General features: G+C 39.3%; 2 protein-coding genes across 7 annotated transcripts in view; both read right to left on the bottom strand.

Annotated features, from left to right (window-relative positions):
• Positions 1-3737: 3737 nt before the first annotated feature.
• LOC306783127 (histamine N-methyltransferase-like) lies at positions 3738-8358 on the bottom strand (the record flags this gene model as incomplete). Its single annotated transcript, XM_079276654.1, has 4 exons — positions 3738-4781; positions 7055-7148; positions 7330-7460; positions 8355-8358. The coding sequence occupies 4 exons, from the start codon at positions 8356-8358 to the stop codon at positions 4420-4422; spliced, it is 591 nt and encodes a 196-aa protein (XP_079132780.1). The 3' UTR covers positions 3738-4419.
• A 1399-nt stretch (positions 8359-9757) lies between these two features.
• Positions 9758-21569, bottom strand: part of LOC306783447 (histamine N-methyltransferase-like) — an 18087-nt gene continuing 6275 nt past the window's right edge. For 5 of the 6 annotated variants that reach the window (XM_079277095.1, XM_079277092.1, XM_079277093.1 and 2 more), the window contains 9 exons: positions 17938-18068; positions 17663-17756; positions 15624-15736; positions 13754-13896; positions 13235-13287; positions 11946-12053; positions 11598-11728; positions 11200-11293; positions 9758-11034 (listed from right to left, as the gene is read on the bottom strand). In XM_079277095.1, coding sequence (XP_079133221.1) covers positions 10682-11034; positions 11200-11293; positions 11598-11728; positions 11946-12053; positions 13235-13287; positions 13754-13896; positions 15624-15736; positions 17663-17756; positions 17938-18068 — 1220 coding nt within the window. In that variant the 3' untranslated portion in view covers positions 9758-10681. The remainder of the gene's footprint in view (positions 11035-11199; positions 11294-11597; positions 11729-11945; positions 12054-13234; positions 13288-13753; positions 13897-15623; positions 15737-17662; positions 17757-17937; positions 18069-21569) is intronic. The other variant, XM_079277096.1, reaches the window with a different exon arrangement.

Genomic DNA, 21569 nt, shown 5'->3' with positions numbered 1-21569 from the left:
GTGTGTGAATGCAACGCTTGTGTGTAATGCGTGTTTTTTGTTGCACTGAATATCAAACTTTGAAACAGCACACGAGCATTTCAACAACAAATCAAGATCTCAGCTGCCTGTCTCTCACAGGAACGCACGAACTTTTTCACAGCTTTCAGCACTCCTTCTCTCATATACACGCTTCAAACAATCACACTCATTTAAACAAAAGTGAATCCATACACTGCGTTATCTGAAAATGCGCACAGATCACAAACACGGTCTCAGAGAAAGTGGATAGGTTTTACAAATGCAGTCAGATAATAAACAAAAGTTAAAACGTACACCTCAGCAGCAGCTCTCAGCTCGCTCATGTACGCTTCAAATAGTCACACGCATTCATACCAAATAATCAAAATCACACGCTGCCGTCTCTGAACACTCGACAGTTAATCCACTTTCTCCAAACTCAGCAAACCGACTGCTGTGCTGACTGACCTCTTGGCCACCGCACAAATGACAAACTGCTTCTCAGCAAACAAACACAGTCAAATGATAAACACAAATTAAAATCAAATCTGAAATGCGCACAATTCACAAATACGGTCTAGAAGGAAATTAATATCTTTACAAATGCAGTGAAACAATGAACACAAATTAGAACATACACTGCTGTCTCTGAAGACAAATCATAAACACAAGCGCGGTCCGTTAAGGAGATGGACAGCTTTTTTTTTTTTTAGACACACTATTTTACATCAGCGTATCTTTAACAACAATTTCTATATATTGAAACTCAGCAAACAGACTGGCGTATCGATGATCTCTCGATCACGATACAAATGACAACTGCTTTTTCAGCAAACAAACAGTCAGATTATAATAAATTTTTCCCTATCCTACACACAAATCAAAGAGCGCTGCTCTTTAATACATCACAACGGCCGCTGCTTATTGTCAAAAACAATGTTACAGCCGGGATCCGATCCCGGACCTACCGTGTGGAAAACCATTATATTAACCACTTCGCTATCAGCGGAGTATATCAACAACACATTTAATACACTTTAAATAGCCTAGGTCTCTTCTCTGGACCTTTCCACGTTCTGGCTACTTTCATTAATCTCGTCCGTTATTAACAACACACCGATATAATTAAATTCTGTGCTCTCGTCCAGAAACTTCGTCAAGGAAACTCTAAGCAGAGTAACACTATTTTCCACTGGATCGCCACACACGAGTTAATGTCCTAAGACTCGATGCTCTTAATACGGGAATTCCACAGTCAATTTTCTCAATACCGTTTATCAATGACAGCAATGACATATACATATATCCCCGTCATGTTATGCAATTTCTTCGTAGCCCAAGACGTCTTATAATTACGTTAAAGATTACGCTTTATTTGTGGCAGGAATTTGAGCGCTTCATGCGAGGCGCGTGACAGCGACAGAAAAGGCGCGTGACCGCGTCCCACACTACTTCACTCTACGCTGCCACAAAAAACGTCATTTTTCGCCTTTTATCTAACGTCTTCTGCTGGACTCATTCACACATATGTACAAAAACCCCAAATGCTGGGCTGAACAACCCTGCTGCTGTGTGATTACTCTTTACAATACTTTTATGACTACGCAATACTTACAGTTCGGACAGTCGGATACAATTTGGATCATGTCTATAATACAATATGCAGAATTCAGTTAAATAGGCTTCTGCTCACCTTGAGATGTGCCGGCACTATCAGACTGTCTCCCGAACTGCAAGCTCGCTCCGATTGGCAATTATCGGTTCCCAGCCTCAGGGAGAGATGCACCTTTATCTGGAATCACAAAGAGAGGCCTGTTATCATTCCAACCCGAAGCTCCGTATCATATGAATCACGTCGGGGTCACCAATTTGTTGTGAAAAATATAGCTGTCTTTCACACTTAGAGCAGGTTTAAGAATGAAACAGAAAGCTCTCAGAGGCGTATAGTTGTATCAAAGCAATAGATTTATTTATCAACAGAGTTATTCAGCCCAGCCATCAAACAAGCTTGGGTGCTAATGGTTGAACTTCGCAGAGATTCACCATGAGACACACTTGAACACATCAGCGTGAACCTTAATATAGGGGGTCCACCCCTTGATACACATTGGTCAAAGTCAAAGATGCAGGCGTGGCACGTTTTTACGTTATGGCACCTGGATGGGGGCCGTGGATGTCCATCCACCTTGGCCCCTCCCAGTAGGCGTTGGTTTCCATCAGTGTGAGTGAGATGTTGCATGCTGCAAACCTGAGAAAGAGTGTGTGAAGAAGCCGGGCTCAGCTGGGGCGTTGTCCCTCGCTTGAATCTGACTGTCCATTGTGTCTTCCTTATCTTCTCTAAAGATGGCGTCCTGTTTCTTGTGACACAGTTAAAATCAGTAACCTTCCTCCTGCTTCTCTCTGGCCCTGCTGTGTTGTGAGCACTGTATAAGTGGTTAATAGAGCTGCATAAGCTAATGGTTATTAAAACTACAAATATGCTAGTGATTAATTAAACTGTATATAAGCTAGTTGCTACTTAAAGCTGCATATAAACTAGCTGCTGATTCAGCTGTATATAAGCTAATTGCTGATTAAAGCTGTAGATAAACTAGCTGCTGATTAAGCTGTATATAAGCTAATTGCTGATTAAAGCTGTATATAAGCTAATTTTATCAACACTAACCCTGACTGATTATCTCACTTTTCAAAGCCTTCTGCCAAAATAACTGTCTTCTCTGGTTCCTGGTTTTACAAACCAGTTGTCTGCTACTGTCTACTGATGAGCAGCTCCACTGGAGCATGTTTCTCATTCATACTTTCAGAACAAACTTTTCATGAGTTGACCCAGGGAGCTGAACCTCTCTTTACCTCCCTAGATTGAGGTACAGTGGTCTCCCCCTTTTCCTAAGAAAGGGAAAAATTAAAGGTTTCAATCTTGTTGTGTATGTGGTGCAGTCAAGAGCAACCAAACAAACAGCCAGTTATTACCATTTTACTGCAGATACCTCTGTCTGGGTGCTCGTGGTTGATCTCTGTGTTGTCATTTCAGTTCAAAGACTGGAAAATATACTTTCAGTTTAAAATTGTACGAACATTTTTGTTTCCATGTACCTTTCAACTCCTTTTTTCATGTTCAGTTGAATTTTATAGTTTGTATTGCAGCATTACAAGTCATTTCAGGGATTGCTGCTGAGTGGAGGCGATCAGTGATCTACTTATATATTTTATTTGTCTTTGATCTGCCCATCTTTGTATTTCACAGACAGTTACTGATGCTGCCCTCAAGATGGTGCCAACACTTCATACATTAGTGATATGCCTGAAGACAAATAGTGAGACCAGCTACCATTGTGCCTTTGTTTATCTAACCAGTATATTGCACATGTGACATGTCAATATGTACATCTGCAGAGACAGGGTTTCTTAGGGTATAATTACATAAAGTTGTGTAGAGTGATCACAGTTAATATAACAAAAACATACTCGTCTGGTTAGTTGATATACTTAATTTTGCATCCATAAGCCACACTAGAGACCCCAAATCAATGGAAAAAAAGGCTAAAAAGTAATTGACATGTAAATAAATAATGATGTAAATATCAATGATGACCATTGTGCGGTTAGTGAAACAGCTTTATCTAATTTGTCCAGTACAGTTGCCACCATCGCTACGTCTTTTATGTTAAAAACCTTCTGAAATGAGACTGGAAAAAATTCATTTGTAAAACAGTAATTTCAGTCCAATTTATTTGTGTGTATTTTGACTATTAAAACGTTTAACAATGCTCAATATGGAAATTAAACTCGATTAAATAATGATAATAGATAAAAAAAACGTTTCTTTGTCATGTTAATTATACAACAGCTGCAATGCAAAATAGAAAGGCCATCATAAGCAGGTCCGAGAATTATATTTGTCTAATCACATTCTCTCATTGATGTAAATATAATCTGTAACCATTTCAATACATAACATTCAAAGGCACAGACACAGAATCCAGGAACTCCCACAGGAGCGTCCATTTTATCAAACTTAACTGGATCTCCATGGAAAATTAAACCTTCAATTTTACATTTGTCTTTATACCTCCAAAGTAATTTGATCCAATGGGAGCAATAGTGTGGTAGGGTTGGTAGCACAGCCTGCCAGCTGTAGCCCATTAAAAATGCTATCATGATGGAATATGAGGCTGATGTCTGAAGCTGATCCAAACTCTGAACTTCCCATTTTGTGGCTCATGTTACTTAAGCACAGATGGAATCAAGAAATAATACTGAAATCAAACTACAAATTTGACTGTTGAAAAACAGAACTGATCATGTGAAACAAGGCATTTCCCAGAGGCTAAAAACGTGTTCCTTACATACAGTAAATTATACACTGTACAATTTGAAACGATCACCCTTAAAACACATTCACTATATGAACCGCTTGTTTTAAGTAAGCTGATCTATGACTGTCACTCCAAGGTTGTTGTTGAAGATAACTTTACCATTGGACTCTACACTACAGTCTGGGTGCCGGAGTAACTCTAAAACACCAGCTTTCAGTTCAGATGAGGCCGTCTTACTGAAGTCCAGCACCTCAGTGAGAAAATCTAGCAGAAGCTCTCCCTTCTCATCCCCCTCAGTGAAACACTCGGTGATATCCATTTGAGATGGCAGCTCGTAGCTCTGGTAGCTCACCCCCTTGGAGTCCAGGAGGCTTTTGATGTCTCCAGTGGTCACACACTGACTTATCTCAGTGTTACAGAGTTGATTCCTGTAGGTCCGCCACAGTTTTTCCCAACCACTCTCACCTGGAAAAGATGACATGAAAACAAGACTAAAAGTCTACAGCCATGCCAGCTTAGCTACTCCATGAGCCTGTACTTTGGCACAGCTGTGCTTTGAGGTAAACGCTGACGTCAGCATGCTAAGATAAAACGACAATGCGTACAAACGGGTATAAGAAGCAAAAGGGTTCTCCGGTCATCTTTCAGCAATATGTAGCTGAATCAGTTGCGATCATGATTCTTTTTTCCCCTACACTTCAGCAGCACACATTTGCCCACATGCTAAAAATGTCCCCTTGGTCTGGTTAATGATGGGCAATCTCACTCTCTCCCAGAGGTTGACATTATCAACTCACTGCTCTGCAGAGAGGCATATTGGCTTCATACCTTTCACACAATTGAGCCGTTTGGCCTGAATAAAGTAGTATATTTGTCATGTTTCGTCAATTGATTACACACTGTGCAGTGTATTCAGCCTGTTCTGAACAGGGTGAATACAACGGCTGTGGTGTTATTGCATGCAGCTCTCTCTCTCGAGAACCGCTCATAAAAACAACTTCACACTCAACGCTGCATTTCCTTGGGTCCAATTCTAACTCATTGTTCCTTGAACTAACTTACAAATGTTCCCCAAAGCACTTAAAAGATAAGCTGTATGCTACTTACTTACTGTGCAGTGCGGTATTATTAGTTTCACGATTAATAGTTTTACTTCAGAAACCTACTACCACTTGAAATACCAACATTCCCAGTTAGAGAAAGGGTGAAAAGTAAATCAAGTCGACGTTTGCCTGGGGCTCTCTAACTACAAACTCTGCCCCTTAAAAAATCAAACCCAAGTGGCGGTTACACACAGTCAGAAACATCTGTGAAATACACTTAGCGGTCGTAATTTTCAAATAGGTATACTAGTCACTTGCTAACAACCACTGCGGTTAAAAGTAGAGCATGGATTTATCACCATTGATCGCTTTGCTGCCTCGGGGCGGCCGGTTGCCCCGTCACTCAGAGGTCCCTGCGGCCGATCGACCCTGACCCTGTTTTCTGTCCTGGCCCCACAGTGGTGGGATGAACTCCCCACTGACGTCAGGACAGCAGAGTCGCTGCACATCTTCCGCCGCAGGCTGAAAACTCACCTCTTCAAGAAGTACTACCCAGAGCCTTCCACTTAGCACTTGTAGTGACCGTTGCTTCCCAATAAAGATATTGTAGTGACCATTGCTTCCCAATAAAAAAGTCACTACGGTTGCTGTAATGCTTGTTCTGACGCGTGCCATAAATAACAAAGTCCAGTTTCGAATATAGGCATTTTATTTCTCACATAATCAGAGTTCACCACTTTCTCTTCAGTTATCCATTTTCTCCTCATACCAATAAATCATAACATTTGCATTCGTTTAATCTGCACGGTCAAAAATTGTTTGCGTCTATCTATTAGCAACCACCTGTGTCCAATGACCCCACTGATTATATTACGTGTGGCCTGACGCACAGCGTCACTACGCCCCCATGTGGTGGGAGGTTGTACAAAAACAAAAACAACAAAATGGCTCTTACAGCACTTATTGTATTGTATTAGCATTTATTGTATCCGTATTAGTTTGTTACACTTATTGTATTCGTATTAGTTTGTTTCTGCACTGTATTTTTGCTGTGGTTTTTGCTAGTGCTTGCAAAACACATCTACATATAGCAGGCCATATCCAGGATCCAGCAAAAAAATGTATTGCAATGCTTGTCAATTCAAAGTCTCCAAATTGCATCAAATTTGACAATGTATGTCATGAGGTCTTCGTTTAACGTTTTAGCATGCTAGCATTTGCAAATTTGCACTAAACACATAAGTACGGCTGAGACTGATGGGAATGTCATTAGTCTTGCAGGTATTTACTCGTAAACTAAAGTAAAGACGTGAACCTAGTCGTGGCTCTAGAGGAAGTGTCAATGGATCCTCAAAATCATTAACATACATAATATTACAACGACTATCGGTGCAATCCAATCCATCTTCAGAATGTTGAGATATTATACTGGTTTAGTAAAAACGTTGTCCTGTTTGGAGGCGCCAGAGGAAAAGCCATAGCGTCACAAAAGTCAGTAGGATTCGTCTTCTGTGAACCATGTATCATGTTTGTAGTATTTTTTTTACATCAACAGGTGTTCCTCCCTATACGTACGAGATGTATCAACAGTAGGCATACTGGCTCTATACAGCTAAACTACCGGTAAGCCCTAGACTGAGAGAGAAGGGAACGATCAAATGTCTTGATAGTTTGAGATAAAATCCACCCACTTACCAGACACTAGTATGAGAAGAAGCTTCCCATTCTTGTCCAGGAGACTCCTGAAGAAGCTCATGGTAGCTCCAGGATCCTTCACATAGTACAGCATCTGTCGATTTCACAACAGATAATGAGCTGGTAACTGGATTCATGGAGCACCCAATTAAACCGCTACGCTCGACAGATGTTCTAATGGGATTAATTGCTGTGGAGCGCCGCCAAATGAATATGACCTAGATGTGTCAAAAATACAGTTTGTGGGCCAGAAGCACTGCGTTGGCAACACAAACCTGTATCATGTGAATGAAGTCAGCCTTCTTAGTCATCTTTTTCACTTTCCAGTGCTCCTCAAACTCAATGGCAGTCATCTGGTTCCAGGTAAATTTGATGTAATCTAAACCTGGTTTCTGTGACACCAAAACTGCATCAACAGACACAAAACAGAGTTAAGGAATGTAATGGAAACATCATTACACAATACTGTTACAACATCAAAAATCAATCTGTATTGTTACTACATGTTGCTTTGTGTAAATGATACATTTCTATTTCATCAAACGGGAAAATATAACATAACTAATTCAACAGTACTCTGCATTATTACTTAAAATCCCCTGTATTACACAGTAATATGAACACCGAAACATGATATTTTAGTGCCTACACTGACATTCGTTTTTAGGCCATAATGTTTGCTTGTCACATAGTTGGAAATAATGACTGTAAATAATTTGGATTCATATGTATTTTATTTTCAGTTGTAGGAGTGATCCTTAGAATGAAAATCAGACTTTCTACATATTATCTTCTCTCCAGCATCAACCAAAATGCAAGCAGGAGAACACAGTTTCCCATGACGTCTGTCATTGGAAAGAAAACCTTCTCCCACACAAGACTGGAGGTTCAGTGCAGATTATCAGCCAAAGAGTCTCCACTGACGGTGCAGTTTATGTCGTCCAACACTCCAGCCATGGACCGGAAACCAGCTCATGGTCAGCCAAGAAGGATGCCTGACGTTCCTAAAGCCATTCTTTTGTTGCTTAAATTTAAAGTTACTGTTGTATGTGTATGTTTAGCTACATTCATGTGATTATAGCTGTGTTTAACGTTTAAGTTCCATTTAGAAATTGCGTGTCCTTACGAATTAACCAACTTCTGCAGAGTAAGTAAATCAAATACATTTGTTTCTAAGTAAAACAATGAATCCTAATTATTTAGCGAAATGTATACTGCCAGTAATAGATTTTTGTATTAATTGATTGTCTAATTATTCGTATTAGTTGATTTGAATGAATTCAAACACCTTTCAACTTACCCATGCCATGCCTGGTATCAGTTTGCCTCTCTGATTGCAAAGTTTAAAAATCTGACCTTTATGTTCCAAAGTTACTTTGGCAAATGGATATAACATTCTCTAAAGACTCTGAAGTAATTGTTCTAGTCTAATCCTACAGCTGCCTGGCCAGATAATGGGTACAACTATCAGAGTAACCATGGGCCACCTCCAGTTATAATAGAACCTCCTGTTGTAATATAACCTAAATGTGCATGAACAACATGGATATATTTAGTCCTGTGATTGCTTGGTTGCATTTAACCATATGAGGGGAATTGGGGCGTATAGAGGGTAAACGTCACTGAGTGTAATTAAGTCGGATCTTACCCTCAGGAAAGCTCTCAGTTGACAAATTAAACAAGTGAGAGTGACTCTCACTGTCACTTTTATCAAATGAGCAAATGTGAGCTTAAAAGAGCATGGCTTAGAGTCAATATCAAGTTGTTTCTCAAAATTGTTATCACCGTTTGTCAGGCACATAGAAAATTCTTCTGAAGTATTTTCTACTTGAACTTTTCCTTCCAACAAGAGAAGTTTCACAGTTGCCGTACAAAAACAAAAGGTCTAAACTGGAATATATAATTTATGAATTCACTAAATGTCTTCTGTTATCTGTAATTGATCACGATATGAACAGAAGGGGTCAATTAGTGACGTTTTTTGGCCCGGTTTACTATGAAGCCTTGAATCACTAGATTAATGAGACACACAAAGGTAAACTCATTCCATCCGTCCTGATTTGTGGTGAATCGCTTTGGTTTGATTTAAACCTCACTTCTTTGCAGCGCAATATAACGTCAATGAGAAAAAAATTCTGAATTCTGCACCTGGAATTTCCACCTTCACCTTATAGTCATTTAAATAATGTAAGACATTTAAAAAGGAAACAAAAATCCTTGAAATCGTCAATCAAATAGCCATATTTTGCCGGACTCAGACCAGAGGACAGCTGCTATATAACACCAGCTGCTAAACAGGACTAATTCTCCAGAATGAAATATGCCGTAGAGGGCAGCCATTTACAGGACTGGTATCAGAGCAATATTTCAAGGGCTGGCCGCAGCCTCTGCCCATTAAAGTCTGTGATGTATTTTAGGGCCAGTGTATGTCCTGCTCTGGTCTCAAAGAGGTCTGCACACTGACATGATGGCTGATAGAAGACGCCTTTGGCCTGATACTGGCTCTCCGTAGCAGGGGACAAGAGGAAAGGAGCTGTATTAAAGAAGAAGATAGCCATCTGAAGAGTCAATATGACAAAACAGTGAATATCCAGCTTAGAAAAATACCAAAATTATGGCAGCGGTATCACAAATGTGCAGACAAAAGCCAGGATTAGGTTTAATCCTTGTATATTCTTACAATGTTATATTATTATAGGTGGTAATATCTTTCAATGTGATTTGGAAATAAAAAGAAGCAATTTCACAAAGGATTTCGGTTGTTGGTACAAATAAAAGACATCAATTCGAAAGACAATCTTTCGGGGAAGTGAGAACATCCTGCAGCATGAACATCTGTTTAATGTCAAAACATCAGCTGTGAAGTTACCTTCAGCAAAAATACCAAGATTCTTCACTTTTTTTAAGGTATTGGTTAGTGTTAAGGTGTTGGGAAGATCTAGTGTGTTAAATGTTTTAAAGAAGTTTCCAACATTATTTCTTGCTTTAGTCTTGTGTTGAAAGTATTTTTTAATAGCAAATTGTATGTCCTTTTGACACCAACATTCACAAAGCTTTCATTTTTCTTCATTTATTCCAGGACAATTAAGTCAACCTTGGCTCACCTGATGTCAAGTATTTTCCCTGAACAAAGCCTCCCTCACTGATGGGCAACAAGTAGAAATGCAACAAAGACATTTCTAGTCTGTTTATCTCAGAAATACATTTTAAATCAATCTGGCATTCAACACAATCACCAACAATATATGTTACTTCATCAGAAAAAAAATAATAAAAAATAGCAGGTGTATAGACAAAATAATGAAAATAATAATATTCACACTGGCCTGTGTACTCATTACACTAAGTGTGAAGGAACACTGATGAGCACCTATAGAGCCAGAGGCTGGAGCTTCAGCTCTGATAGCTGGCCAGATAACAGCCATTGTGTTTTACCACTTCCATTTTATTTATTGACAATGTCGGTTTACATACAGACAAAATTAGGCGAAAGGCTAAAATGACTGAAAACTACTGCAAATGGTAAACTCAATCTGAGCAACAGGCACAAATGCTGCACTGTTGATAAGGGTCAAGTGAATGCAAGAACAGAAGACAGAATGTATGAACCAATTTCCACAAGACACCTCAAGCAGAAACAAGGATGCAGCTCAAAGTATTGTTGAAGATTACCCTGCCATCTCTTTCAGTGCTGCACTTGTTTCTGAGAAGGTCTAGAATTCCTGCTCTGATCTCTGGGGTGAGGGACTCATAGAAGTTGCTTTTTGCTGTCAGGAAATTCAGGAGACTTTTTCCAGTCTGGCTGCTTGGATTGAAGCACTCGGTGATGTCGAAGGTGTTGGGAGTGGCGTGCTCCTCGTATTTCAGATCCAGGCTCTTCAGGCAGGCAATAACCTCTGCGGATGAGGGGTAATCTGTGATGTCATCGACAGCGAGCTCCTTCTTGTAAGTCTTCCACAGGATATCCCAACCAGAGTTAGCTGGATATTATGAGATGAAATTTATTAAATCCAGAATAAATATATTGACAAACTGAATGCTACACTTTTCTACAAAGACCCCCACCAGTCCCTCTCGGGTCCAAAGGGAAACAGGTTATGATGGAGAAGGGCAGGAAGCAGTATGGACACCTTATTTCTATTAACCTTCTTCAACAATGATCATAAGCCTGCCGTTGTTCTTCAGAAGGCTCTGGTAGAATGTGATGGTATCGGCGAGGTTATCCACATAGTAGATCATCTGTTAAGGAGAGAGTCGTGGGCAACTTTTCATTAGATTTTTTGGATCACGCTTGCATCCATGTAAGCCCCCAGTTTGAAGAGTTTTCAAACACTGTAGTGTGCATTCTATGACTATTTATAGCACTTATCATAATGCACTTTTGTTTGGCAGAAACAATTCTGCTGATTTGCTCCCCACTGACTTCTAGCATCAGCGGAGGATTTAGGGGAAGCTAAATACATCTCATTGCATACACAGAGTGAGACACATTCATCATTACATCATTTTTAAACTGAAGGTCAATAAACAGAAGCCATAATACCTGAATCATTTGTATGAAGTCAAATTTCTTCATATCTCCTTTAGCTTTGACTTGTGTCTCATAGTTCTCACTGCTCATCAAATGCCAAGCAAATGGGATCTTCTGAAGGTTGGGGGTCTTTGCTACCAGAGCTATAAGTTGTACATAAAAAAAACAGATAATGCAGACAATAACATTAAGAAACACAATATATAGAGTGTATAAGAACATGCGATATAACAGATGACAACAGCTACAACCTAAATACAGATTATGATCAGATGACGACAACAAAGACACACAAGGAACAAATACACATTTGGAAATTATAAAACAAAATCACTCTGCGACATCCTGAATTTTAAATACCTTTGAAGTTGTCTGTGAGCGGAGTGCTGCCCTCCACAATGTCAGTAGTGATCGGGACAGCAGGGAATGTAGACTGCAGCAGAGTGAGTATCTGGACATCCACCTCCCCTGGAAGAAACCAGGACATCTTTAGACTTTGAAAACCCATTGCCTCGGTGTGATGCTGCTTTAATGTGAAAACCTCACGCACCAAAATATATTTGTTTGGAATATTGTAAACATTCCTGAAACTTCCAAAACTACTCATTTCAGGTGTGTGTGTGTGTGTGTGTGTGTGTGTGTGTGTGTGTGTGTGTGTGTGTGTGTGTGTGTGTGAGAGAAAGAGAGGCGGTGTTTGCTCCATCGTCTTATCATTTTGGATTACAAAAATGACTTTGATATTGCCGCTGTGCAAACATCTATGTTAACTATGATCTTGATAAACCAATGTGTCCTCCTATAGCCCACCAATGTCCCGTCTCCGTGTCGCTGACATATAATTAAAGGGCAAGTTACAATTTCTCAAATCTGTCATTTTAAAACAAATACCAGGACCCTTCTATGCTTCCAATGTAAGTGATGGGGCTTACATTTCACACACTTGTTACCTTGTAAAATGTATTCAAATATTGGATCATATAAAAAGTAAATATGAGGGTTTAGACTGATATTTAGTCTGGGTTTACTTCCTGTCTTTGTTTTCCAATGTCCCCCCTAAAGCCTTAAACCCTGAACCCTAAGGGACTTGACTAACGTTACCTGTTAAATGGTTGAGTGTGTGAGGCTGCAAGGGCTTGAAATAGTGTAAAGACGGGACAGCACTTTTCTGCACTATTTCACGTTATCATGACAACGCCATAAAATCTATTTCAACTTTTTTGTCCCTGATTTCAACATCTACCAGGCTCTTTCCTCACGAGATGAGAGGTAATTGTCAAATGATCTATTTACTTGTTTATGTGAAAACAGCTTCAATAACAAAGGTAAATGTTTGATGAATAAATCTGGGAGGTATAGTCTCTGCTGGAAAGAAAATCGATCTCTGGAGGAAAATTAAATATCATTTAATCTCAAGGCTTTCCATTTCAATAAATATCAAGGCATCATTATTATCAAAATCATGCTGAAGTGTATTTTCCTCTGGTCTTTGAATCTTGCTGCTTTTAACAACATGAATCACAATCGCAATCTCTTCCACTGGTGGATCTTTGCGACTGCACACAACAGTTTGTAACTGAGCCAAAATGACTTCAACAAACCACAACATGTGTTCATGCAACAGTTACCAGTTGCTGTGTCTCATCACATACCTCCACCACTTCCAACACCAAGAACATCCAGGCTGCTTTTGTCTACTCCGATTCTGCAACATATGATCGATGGAAAAGTAAAACTTGGCTCAAGGATATAATCAAAACTTACAATTAAAACCCTAAAAGAACAAGTTTCAATGGCAAAAGTGAATTAATAAATAAACGGCTCATAATAACTAAACAATATATTGTGTGTGTGTGTGTGTCTGTTTCATTATGATGTTGACTTCACTTTCCATTATCTTACACAGAAAATACATACATATCGTTGAATATCAGAAAGTATAGATAATGCTGCCATATGTATAAATATATATACAGTATGAGTAAAGCAGAAAATTACATGCACGTTCTAATTTCTTTTTTTTCTGATATGTTACTATCGCTTTACTGCCAGTTCGCCACGTACATAAATACAGTTGAATATTGTATTTCGGTTGCAGATTGGTAATGGCCAGAGGAAGCGTGTCCTGAAAAACGTGCAGTTCAATCATAGCCTTTCTTCTTGTTAGTTACCTTTTAAATTCTCCTGGCAGGATGTTGTGAAGAATTTGGAGAATGGCCGCATGCTCTCCGGAGTGTTGTAAGTAGAACTGAAAGCTTTGGGCCCGAGTGTCATCATAACAAGTCGTCTTTGGATCCACAGCCATGACGGATTCCTGCAACGCGTTACACATGGTGGTTTAAATTCATACATATAGCAATGATTCGTGCATGCAAAAATAACAACTATTAAAAAAAAACTATCTTTAAAATCACTCCGGTAAGAATCAGTCGTACATTGTAAATATGACCAATTACTGGTCGAACATTGTAAGTATGAGCAATTACCTTCAATACGCGGAGAGTAAAGACAGAGCGTCGCTTGTTTCCTCAGTCTGGTGCAGAGTAGTTCTCCCCTCCCACAGGCTGGCTCATATAAACCCATACGACCAATTTGTTATGTAACTCCTGAAACATGAACTCTCTACACCAGAGCCAACCGCAGCTGTGCAGCCAGATTCCCATTCATTGTGTGGCTATTTCGAAATCAGCCTTATCATTTGTGAGGGATTTAAGTTTAAAGGCAAAGTATGTTTAAAAGCGTTCAGCGATGGATATTATATGATATAATATGTTTACTAGTAGAAGGTTGAAACTAAAAGGAGTTACTGAATTTGTTGAGCATTGTGAGAGAAACCAGAGAATTTATGACACCGCCATACAGCAATACAAATCAGAGAGAGGGGGATGTTGCTCAAGAGTTTCTGAGCACAGCCTTCAAGAAAGGGGGAGGAATTGTAAATAAATAATGATGTAAATATCAATGATGACCATTGTGCGGTTAGTGAAACAGCTTTATCTAATTTGTCCAGTACAGTTGCCACCATCGTTACGTCTTTTATGTTAAAAACCTTCTGAAATGAGACTGGAAAAAATTCATTTGTAAAACAGTAATTTCAGTCCAATTTATTTGTGTGTATTTTGACTATTAAAACGTTTAACAATGCTCAATATGGAAATTAAACTCGATTAAATAATAATAGATTAAAAAAAAGTTTCTTTGTCATGTTAATTATACAACAGCTGCAATGCAAAATAGAAAGGCCATCATAAGCAGGTCCGAGAATTATATTTGTCTAATCACATTCTCTCATTGATGTAAATATAATCTGTAACCATTTCAATACATAACATTCAAAGGCACAGACACAGAATCCAGGAACTCCCACAGGAGCGTCCATTTTATCAAACTTAACTGGATCTCCATGGAAAATGAAACCTTCAATTTTACATTTGTCTTTATACCTCCAAAGTAATTTGATCCAATGGGAGCAATAGTGTGGTAGGGTTGGTAGCACAGCCTGCCAGCTGTAGCCCATTAAAATGCTATCATGATGGAATATGAGGCTGATGTCTGAAGCTGATCCAAACTCTGAACTTCCCATTTTGTGGCTCATGTTACTTAAGCACAGATGGAATCAAGAAATAATACTGAAATCAAACTACAAATTTGACTGTTGAAAAACAGAACTGATCATGTGAAACAAGGCATTTCCCAGAGGCTAAAAACGTGTTCCTTACATACAGTAAATTATACACTGTACAATTTGAAACGATCACCCTTAAAACACATTCACGATATGAACCGCTTGTTTTAAGTAAGCTGATCTATGACTGTCACTCCAAGGTTGTTGTTAAAGATAACTTTACCGTTGGACTCCACACTACAGTCTGGGTGCCGGAGTAACTCTAAAACACCAGCTTTCAGTTCAGATGAGGCCGTCTTACTGAAGTCCAGCACCTCAGTGAGAAAATCTAGCAGAAGCTCTCCCTTCTCATCCCCCTCAGTGAAACACTCGGTGATATCCATTTGAGATGGCAGCTCGTAGCTCTGGTAGCTCACCCCCTTGGAGTCCAGGAGGCTTTTGATGTCTCCAGTGGTCACACACTGACTTATCTCAGTGTTACAGAGTTGATTCCTGTAGGTCCGCCACAGTTTTTCCCAACCACTCTCACCTGGAAAAAATGACATGAAAACAAGACTAAAAGTCTACAGCCATGCCAGCTTAGCTACTCCATGAGCCTGTACTTTGGCACAACTGTGCTTTGAGGTAAACGCTGACGTCAGCATGCTAAGATAAAACGACAATGCGTACAAACGGGTATAAGAAGCAAAAGGGTTCTCCGGTCATCTTTCAGCAATATGTAGCTGAATCAGTTGCGATTATGATTCTTTTTTCCCCTACACTTCAGCAGCACACATTTGCCCACATGCTAAAAATGTCCCCGTGGTCTGGTTAATGATGGGCAATCTCACTCTCTCCCAGAGGTTGACATTATCAACTCACTGCTCTGCAGAGAGGCATATTGGCTTCATACCTTTCACACAATTGAGCCGTTTGGCCTGAATAAAGTAGTATATTTGTCATGTTTCGTCAATTGATTACACACTGTGCAGTGTATTCAGCCTGTTCTGAACAGGGTGAATACAACGGCTGTGGTGTTATTGCATGCAGCTCTCTCTCGAGAACCGCTCATAAAAACAACTTCACACTCAACGCTGCATTTCCTTGGGTCCAATTCTAACTCATTGTTCCTTGAACTAACTTACAAATGTTCCCCAAAGCACTTAAAAGATAAGCTGTATGCTACTTACTTACTGTGCAGTGCGGTATTATTAGTTTCACGATTAATAGTTTTACTTCAGAAACCTACTACCACTTGAAATACCAACATTCCCAGTTAGAGAAAGGGTGAAAAGTAAATCAAGTCGACGTTTGCCTGGGGTTCTCTAACTACAAACTCTGCCCCTTAAAAAATCAAACCCAAGTGGCGGTTACACAGTCAGAAACATCTGTGAAATACACTTAGCGGTCGTAATTTTCAAATAGGTATACTAGTCACTTGCTAACAACCACTGTGGTTAAAAGTAGAGCATGGATTTATCACCATTGAGGCATTTTATTTCTCACATAATCAGAGTTCACCACTTTCTCTTCAGTTATCCATTTTCTCCTCATACCAATAAATCATAACATTTGCATTCGTTAAATCTGCACGGTCAAAAATTGTTTGCGTCTATCTATTAGCAACCACCTGTGTCCAATGACCCCACTGATTATATTACCTGTGGCCTGACTCACAGCGTCACTACGCCCCCATGTGGTGGGAGGTTGTACAAAAACAACAAAATGGCTCTTACAGCACTTATTGTATTGTATTAGCATTTATTGTATCCGTATTAGTTTGTTACACTTATTGTATTCGTATTAGTTTGTTTCTGCACTGTATTTTTGCTGTGGTTTTTGCTAGTGCTTGCAAAACACATCTACATATAGCAGGCCATATCCAGGATCCAGCAAAAAAATGTATTGCAATGCTTGTTAATTCAAAGTCTCCAAATTGCATCAAATTCGACAAAGTATGTCATGAGGTCTTCGTTTAACGTTTTAGCATGCTAGCATTTGCAAATTTGTACTAAACACATAAGTACGGCTGAGACTGATGGGAATGTCATTAGTCTTGCAGGTATTTACTCGTAAACTAAAGTAAAGACGTGAACCTAGTCGTGGCTCTAGAGGAAGTGTCAATGGATCCTCAAAATCATTAACATACATAATATTACAACGACTATCGGTGCAATCCAATCCATTTTCAGAATGTTGAGATATTATACTGGTTTAGTAAAAACGTTGTCCTGTTTGGAGGCGCCAGAGGAAAAGCCATAGCGTCACAAAAGTCAGTAGGATTCATCTTCTGTGAACCATGTATAATGTTTGTAGTATTTTTTTTACATCAACAGGTGTTCCTCCCTATACGTACGAGATGTATCAACAGTAGGCATACTGGCTCTATACAGCTAAACTACCGGTAAGCCCTAGACTGAGAGAGAAGGGAACGATCAAATGTCTTGATGGTTTGAGATAAAATCCACCCACTTACCAGACACTAGTATGAGAAGAAGCTTCCCATTCTTGTCCAGGAGACTCCTGAAGAAGCTCATGGTAGCTCCAGGATCCTTCACATAGTACAGCATCTGTCGATTTCACAACAGATAATGAGCTGGTAACTGGATTCATGGAGCACCCAATTAAACAGCTACGCTCGACAGATGTTCTAATGGGATTAATTGCTGTGGAGCGCCGCCAAATGAATATGACCTAGATGTGTCAAAAATACAGTTTGTGGGCCAGAAGCACTGCGTTGGCAACACAAACCTGTATCATGTGAATGAAGTCAGCCTTCTTAGTCATCTTTTTCACTTTCCAGTGCTCCTCAAACTCAATGGCAGTCATCTGGTTCCAGGTAAATTTGATGTAATCTAAACCTGGTTTCTGTGACACCAAAACTGCATCAACAGACACAAAACAGAGTTAAGGAATGTAATGGAAACATCATTACACAATACTGTTACAACATCAAAAATCAATCTATTGTTACTACATGTTGCTTTGTGTAAATGATACATTTATATTTCATCAAACGGGAAAATATAACATAACTAATTCAACAGTACTCTGCATTATTACTTAAAATCCCCTGTATTACACAGTAATATGAACACCGAAACATGATATTTTAGTGCCTACACTGACATTCGTTTTTAGGCCATAATGTTTGCTTGTCACATAGTTGGAAATAATGACTGTAAATAATTTGGATTCATATGTATTTTATTTTCAGTTGTAGGAGTGATCCTTAGAATGAAAAGCAGACTTTCTACATATTATCTTCTCTCCAGCATCAACCAAAATGCAAGCAGGAGAACACAGTTTCCCATGACGTCTGTCATTGGAAAGAAAACCTTCTCCCACACAAGACTGGAGGTTCAGTGCAGATTATCAGCCAAAGAGTCTCCACTGACGGTGCAGTTTATGTCTTCCAACACTCCAGCCATGGACCAGAAACCAGCTCATGGTCAGCCAAGAAGGATGCCTGACGATCCTAAAGCCATTCTTTTGTTGCTTAAATTTAAAGTTACTGTTGTATGTGTTTAGCTACATTCATGTGATTATAGCTGTGTTTAACGTTTAAGTTCCATTTAGAAATTGCGTGTCCTTCTCTCAGGTGTCTTCCCACAAGCCCTAAAAACTGCAGTTATTAAACCGCTCCTAAAGAAGGCTAGTTTAGACTCCGCAACGATGAAAAATTATAGGCCAATATCAAACCTCCCATTTTTAAGTAAAATAATTGAAAAAGCGGTTTTCCAACAGCTGACCAACTTCTTGGCCGTAAATAACTGCTTTGATGTTTTCCAGTCAGGCTTTCGACAGCACCACAGTACTGAAACTGCTCTTGTTAAGGTTTTCAACGACATCCACTTAAACATAGACAATGGCAGAAGTTCAGTCTTAGTGTTACTGGATCTCAGTGCTGCATTCGACACGGTCGACCATGCCATACTCCTAGAAAGACTAAACATCTGGGTGGGACTCTCTGGCACAGCACTTAACTGGTTTGAATCCTACTTGAGGGACCGAGAATACTTTGTGTCTGTGGCTGATTACACATCAGAGCTGACTAAAATGACATGTGGTGTTCCCCAAGGTTCAATACTGGGGCCTCTTCTGTTCAACATCTACATGCTTCCACTAGCTCAGATTATGGAAAGCAACAAAGTGTGTTATCATAATTATGCAGACGACACACAAATCTACATAACTATGTCACCAGGGGACTATAATCCCATACAAGGGCTGGGTAACTGCATTGAACAAATCAACAACTGGATGTGCCAGAATTTTCTTCAATTAAACAAAGATAAAACAGAAGTAATTGTTTTTGGTACCAAGGATGAACAATTGAAAATCACCGCTCAGCTTCAGTCACTGATGTTAAAACCCACAAACCAAGCCAGAAATCTAGGTGTAGTTATGGATTCAGACCTCAACCTGAACAGCCATATCAAGACAATTACAAAATCAGCCTACTATCACCTGAAGAATATATCAAGGATTAGAGGACTTATGTCTCAACAGGATTTGGAAAAACTTGTCCACGCATTTATCTTCAGCAGACTGGACTACTGTAATGGTGTGTTTACAGGTCTCTGTAAAAAGTCCGTCAGAAGGCTGCAGCTGATTCAGAACGCTGCAGCTCGAGTCCTCACTAAGACCAGGAGGGTGGATCATATCACCCCAGTTCTGATGTCTTTGCACTGGCTTCCTGTCCAACAAAGAATTGACTTTTAAATCCTACTGTTGGTTTACAAAGCACTGAATGGTTTACGGCCAAAATACATCTCTGATCTGCTGCTACCTTACGAACCATCCCGACCCCTCAGGTCGTCTGGGACCGGTCTACTATCTGTTCCCAGAGTCAGAACTAAACATGGAGAAGCAGCGTTCAGTTTTTCTGCTCCACATATCTGGAACAAAGTCCCAGAAAGCTGCAGGTCTGCTGAGACCCTCAGCTCATTTAAATCAAGATTGAAGACTTTTCTGTTTGCTGCTGCCTTTAATTGAACCACATTCAATTAATATATTAATCAATTTCCTGCATTTCTGCATTTTACTACTGTATTTTATTTCTTACACTGTTCTTAATTGCTGTTAAATCTCCTTTTCTTTTGCCTTATGTTTTGATGCTTTTAATGGTTTTAAAAGGACTGCACAATATATCGCCATTTCCTCCGGGACCGAGTTCGTGCAAGGCGTACACTATAAAACGCAGATCGGCAGAGATCTTTTCCAGACGTGGTTTGTGTGCGAGTAATTGCAGAATTGCGGCAGTGTATGGTTGATTGCGTGCAGCGCAATGTCTCAGGGAGACATCGATTCAAATTTAGAAAGTGTACAATATGTCGCCATTTCCTCCGGGACCGAGTTCGTGCAAGGCGTACACTATAAAACGCAGATCGGCAGAGATCTTTTCCAGACGTGGTTTGTGTGCGAGTAATTGCAGAATTGCGGTAGTGTATGGTTGATTGCGTACAGCGTAATGTCTCAGGGAGACATCGATTATTGTTTCAATGTATGTTTTAAATCTCCTTTACTTTTTACTACTGAATTTTATTTCTTACACTGTTTCTTTAATTGTTTTTAAATCTCCTTTTCTTTTGCCTTATGTTTTGATGCTTTTAATGGTTTTATGTGAAGCACTTTGAATTACCTTGTTGTTGAAATGTGCTATACAAATAAACTTGCCTTGCCTTGCCTTGCCTTACGAATTAACCAACTTCTGCAGAGTAAGTAAATCAAATACATTTGTTTCTAAGTAAAACAATGAATCCTAATTATTTAGCGAAATGTATACTGCCAGTAATAGATTTTTGTATTAATTGATTGTCTAATTATTCGTATTAGTTGATTTGAATGAATTCAAACACCTTTCAACTTACCCATGCCATGCCTGGTATCAGTTTGCCTCTCTGATTGCAAAGTTTAAAAATCTGACCTTTATGTTCCAAAGTTACTTTGGCAAATGGATATAACATTCTCTAAAGACCCTAAAGTAATTGTTCTAGTCTAATCCTACAGCTGCCTGGCCAGATAATGGGTACAACTATCAGAGTAGCCATGGGCCACCTCCAGTTATAATAGAACCTCCTGTTGTAATATAACCTAAATGTGCATGAACAACATGGATATATTTAGTCCTGTGGTTGCTTGGTTGCATTTAGGTCACTGAACATTGAGATCTATCCTGCTCTTCATTGAAACTAATATTGATATTATTCTAGTCTTTTATTATGATTATTATTTTCCCCATTAATGCATCATAAATCTACTTCTCATACTGAGGAGCCTTTTTGCCCACTTTTGCACCTTGCAGACTCTCAATAGAAAAATTATATTCACAGATCAATTAACTTCATAAAAGCTGTCTCATAATTTTCACATTTCCCAAC

This window comes from Melanostigma gelatinosum (assembly GCF_949748355.1).
Source record: "Melanostigma gelatinosum genome assembly, chromosome: 10".
NCBI classification, from domain to species: Eukaryota; Metazoa; Chordata; class Actinopteri; order Perciformes; family Zoarcidae; genus Melanostigma; species Melanostigma gelatinosum.
The sequence above is the reverse complement of the archived record's forward strand: the minus strand, read 5'-3'. Positions and strand labels throughout refer to the sequence as shown.